This window comes from Tinamus guttatus, unplaced genomic scaffold, assembly GCF_059628265.1.
Source record: "Tinamus guttatus ecotype Peru unplaced genomic scaffold, ASM5962826v1 Tinamus_guttatus_pri_ptg000027l, whole genome shotgun sequence".
Classification (NCBI taxonomy): Eukaryota; Metazoa; Chordata; class Aves; order Tinamiformes; family Tinamidae; genus Tinamus; species Tinamus guttatus.
This window is the reverse complement of record NW_028288561.1, coordinates 173,388-177,852: the sequence shown is the minus strand read 5'-3', so window position 1 is coordinate 177,852 and position 4,465 is coordinate 173,388. Positions and strand designations below refer to the sequence as shown.

The following is a 4,465-nucleotide window of genomic DNA, read 5'->3' as shown; positions in this document are numbered from 1 at the left end:
CGCAGCGATTTCCTCCCTGGGAGACGAGACCTGGACATCTGCTAGGCTGCCCTGGGGAGCACCGGGGCTCTGCAGAGACGGGGCTGTTGTCCCCTCGTGCACTGCCCCGGCAGGTCTGGGGATGGAGCAGAGCCCAACGGGGCTGCAGTGAGTCCTGCTCCATGGGAAACCCACGGGCAGCAGCAGCCAGCCCAGGCACACGGCTGCACTGCTGACAGGGTGCGCTGCTGGCCCAGGGACACTGTGAGACACCTGGGGGACCTCACTGGGTCCTCTCCTGGCCACCCAAGGGGAGGCAGATCCCTGCTGCCTGCTCCAGCTTGCCCCAAACCAGGGTTTGCACCTGGCCAGCACCACAGCTGCCTTCTTGGGGCGACATTCTCCCTGCGTGCCCCTCTCCCAGCCCTTAGCAAGAGCCCACGGCGGGTATGCAAAGCGGGAAGCGACGCCTCGGGCACCATCATCTCCCCCACGCAATCCCTGGCAGCCCCGCGCCGGCAGCGCGGAGCAGCCCCTGCCCCATGAGCAGCCGCAGCCCAAGGAGCAGCCGCAGCCCCCGCGGCTGCCCCACGTGGGCCCCACGGCGCCGAGGGCCGCGCCGGGCACCTCCGCGCACTCCCCGCACACGTGCAGGGCTATAAACCGCCCCGGCAAGTGCCTGTGGACTTGAGGCCGTTCCCTGGGGGGGAAGAGTTAAGATGCAGATTTTGCGTCAGATGCTCTCGAGGGCTCGCAGCGCTCAGCGAGGTTAAATCGCGCCACCACATGTGCCCGAGCAGGTTGTTTGCAAAGGTCAGCCCGCCAGGCTGCCGCAGCGAGCGCAGCGCCGCTGTTCTTGGCTCGCTCCACGAGGTATGTAGGCTGGGAAACATCCCCTCGGCTTCGCCGAGACGGGCTCTCACTGCTGCTGCGGAAGGTGCATCGGCTCAGAGATGACGAGACTAGGATTTTTTTTCTATTTTATTTTTTAATGATCTTTTTTTTGCAGTGGTTTATTTTTCTAAAGCTGCTTTGAGCTTTCTTCAATGTCCTTTTAAAACCTGCTGTTCATTTCTTTATCTGTGCAAGAATCCTGCTTGTTCTGTGCAAGATTCCCATTGGGATTTACTCAATGTCCCCAAAGCCTGTGAAATCACAGGGCAGGCAGCTGCTGTGAGGGTCTCAGCAGGTTCCTCATTAGCCACCGGCCGGCAAAAATCAGCAAGAAGGGGGAAGATTTTGCACTGAAATTAAGAAAAAAGGAAACAAGAAGAAAATTTTCTCCAACGTCTCCCTGCTGGTTCCAGTGAAGTTACTGTGATAAATGAGCAGGGATCACAGGTTATTAAATGGATTCAGTCTTAATATTTATTCTAAAAAGAAAAAAAAATCATTTTTTGTTTGCATCCTATTTGGGGAAGTGGATTTTACATGTGAAATGCAGAAATAAACAGCGTGTCTTGTTTGTTGGGGTGTTTTTTTCCTCTCTTTTAGACCCGAACGCCAGGAGCAAGACACGGAGACCCGCCTGCCCCCTGAGTCTGTGTTGGAGCTGCGAGCAGCTGGGGGCAGCGGGGCCGCGATGACGCTGCTGCACTGGCCCCTCTGCGTCAGCGCCCTGGCGTGCTGGCTGGCGCGGGGCTCCGGCGCGCTGGTGCTGCCCAACACCACGGCGCTGCTGCTGCGGCCGCCCCGCGCCACCGCCCCCGGCCTCGCGCTGGGCATCGGGCTGCCCCGCGGCCGGCGCCGCCGCTACATCTCCCCCCGCGATGTGAGCGCGCTCCTGGACTTCCACAACCAGGTGCGGGCGCAGGTGTCCCCGCCGGCGGCCAACATGGAGTACATGGTGAGCATGCGGCACCGCGCGGCGCGAGGGCGGCGGGTGGGTGCTGGCCCCTCTGCAGCCTGTGGGGCACGCGCAGCCGTCCCGAGCTGCAAAACCCCCGAGCACGAGGTAGCGTTAGGGAAAGGGAGGTGGCGCATCCCTGCAAGCCACCCGTGCCCTCCCTGCAGCGCTACCAGCTGCAGGGAGCACAGTTTGCGCATTTTATCCCTTCTCCATCTGTTGGCACGTGCCTGGCACTGGGAGGGTCCTGGTGCACCAACTGACGGGCAGAAATAGGAAGGAAGAGACCAAAAGGCTCCAGTCCCAGACTCAGCCCACGTGGGAGCACGTCTGCGGAGGGAGGGACAGCGCCGTCACCAGCAGGACCCCGTCACCCACAGCCACCCAGCCAGGAGGCTCCCGTGTCCCTTGGAGGCCCCTGAGCTCCGTGTGGGGATCGTTGCTGCCAAAAAGAAAGGGCAAGAGGGAGAAAACCAGTAGCCACCTCAGGTCCAGCAATGCCACGTCCTTTCAGTGGGCCAGCGCCCACAAGATTACACAGACCCAAAAGCTGGGACATGCGTGCAGCTCTCCTCGGCACTGTCCCCTCCTGGGGCCATCTGCCTGGGTGGCAGCAGTGGGGTCAGCTCCAGGTGCTTGGGTACTTGTGCCCTGAGCCTCCAGTGATGCTGCGGGAGGAAATAAAAATTCTGGTGTCACTTCAGCACCTTCTGCTCTCCGGTCAGGATCAGTGCCTTCACCGGCCGGTCCAATCCCGCTTCTAGCACAGCTCTCAAGGCAGGAGAAATGGGAGAGCACCCAAAGGGAGGGAGATGGTGCCAGCGGGTGCTTATCCCCCGGGATGGGAAAGCGGGAGCAGTGGGGTGGCCCGGGATGCAGCTCCAGAGCGGCACAGCTCAGCACGCTCAGCACGCGGCGCTGGGCAGCCTGACCCTGAGGTGTCCCATGCCACTTCCTGCTTGCCCTAAATTCCAGCCTTCCTGGATAAGCCCCCAGCTATCCCTTTCTCCTGCAGGCATGGCTACAGCTCTTCCCCTGAGCAGTTTGGGATGGGTGGGGGAGCCTTAAATAATGCAAGAAGGAAACAGCTGTGCGGCCAGTCAGAATAACAGCGGCCTGCGCGGGCTGGAGCCACCCTGGGGACGCACCGGTCTGGGAATGCAGGGGGGACGCTGCTGGGTGCCGGGGCAGGGTGCTCCAGCAGCACAGCGGGCGCTCGGGTGGTTTCATCCCTGTGACGAGCTCAGCCCGTGGCGCCTGGGCTGCCCCCTGGCATCGTGCTTGGCCCCTGGGCTGGCCGTGAGCTGGGGCCACCAGCGTAATGGCCACGTGCCCTGTCCCGCTGCCAGGTGTGGGACGAGCGGCTGGCACGCGCCGCGGAGGCCTGGGCCGCGCGCTGCCTCTGGGAGCATGGGCCGCCCCAGCTGATGAAGTTCGTGGGGCAGAACCTCTCCATCCACTCGGGCAGGTACGTGGTGCTGGCGGCCGGCAGGGCCGCCGCTCCCGGGCTCTGGGGCAGTGCGGATAACGGCGGCTCCCGCAGGTCCCGCTCCGTCGTGGAGCTGGTGAAGTCGTGGCACCACGAGAAGCAGCACTACTCCTTCCCGCAGCCCTGGCAGTGCCAGCCCCGGTGCCCCGCCACGTGCAGCGCCTCGGTGTGCAGCCACTACACGCAGGTGAGCGCCGCGGCCCCCCGGTGCAGGGGCAGCGCCACCGGCCGGCGGCAGGGACAGGCAGGGGAATGGCAGGGGGCCGGCAGCTGCTGGCTCAGCTGGGACATTTTCCCCTCTGCTTTGCCCTCGGTTTCTCCTTATTACCGTGATAGCACCTCAGAGGTTGTGAGGGAAAAGCAATTAAAGCTTTCCTGCTCTGGCCGTGGTGACAGAGCAGCCTGGTAGCGTGCGGCAGCATCCAGCCTGCCATGAATGCAGCCCTGTCACCCCTTGCCAAGGCGAGGCGGGAACGCTCTCCCGCAGAGCTCTGGTCACGGCGGCGGGGCACCGCAGCGCGAGGCCCGCGGCCACGCGCGCTGCAACGCGCAGGGCTGAGCCCCAGCCTCGCGAGCGCACGGTTCTGTGTGCGCCGCAGATGGTGTGGGCGACCTCGAGCCGGCTGGGCTGCGCCCTGCGCACCTGTGCCAACATGCGGGTGTGGGGCAGCACGTGGCGCCGCGCCGAGCTCCTCGTGTGCAACTACGCTGTCAAGTGAGTTGAGCGCCCATGCCCCCGCCATGGGCTGGCCCTGCGGCTGGCCCCATCTCCTGTGGGGCATGCGGCCCGGCTCAGGGGCTTCCTCTCTTTTCCAGGGGCAACTGGATGGGAGAAGCGCCCTACAAGGTGGGCAGGCCATGCTCCGCCTGCCCGCCCAGCTACGGCGGTGTCTGCAGCAACAACATGTGCTTCACGGGACTCAAATCCAACCAAGTGAGCTGGTTCTAGGGTGAGAGGCAGCTCCGTGGCAGCGCCAGGGCCTGAGGGCAGTGCAGAGTGAAGCAGTCCCCGGGGACAAGGATTGTGTAAAAGCAGCATTATTTATAACCCCAGTGCCTCCAGGCTGCTTTATTTCTTCCTCCCGCCCCCTCCTGGCTGCGCAGGAGGCTGTACGCAGCAAGGGCTCCGCATGCCCCGTGGTTGGGGCTCC

The 4,465-nt window shown here is 63.6% G+C and overlaps 1 protein-coding gene across 1 annotated transcript; it reads left to right on the top strand.

Annotated features, from left to right (window-relative positions):
• Nucleotides 1-765: 765 nt before the first annotated feature.
• On the top strand, nt 766-4,263 carry R3HDML (R3H domain containing like). Its single transcript, XM_088527758.1, has 6 exons — nt 766-852; nt 1,474-1,825; nt 3,175-3,293; nt 3,369-3,501; nt 3,914-4,029; nt 4,131-4,263. Exons 2-6 carry the CDS (start codon nt 1,562-1,564, stop codon nt 4,261-4,263), a joined length of 765 nt encoding a protein of 254 aa, XP_088383884.1. The 5' UTR covers nt 766-852; nt 1,474-1,561.
• The last annotated feature ends 202 nt before the right edge of the window (nt 4,264-4,465 follow it).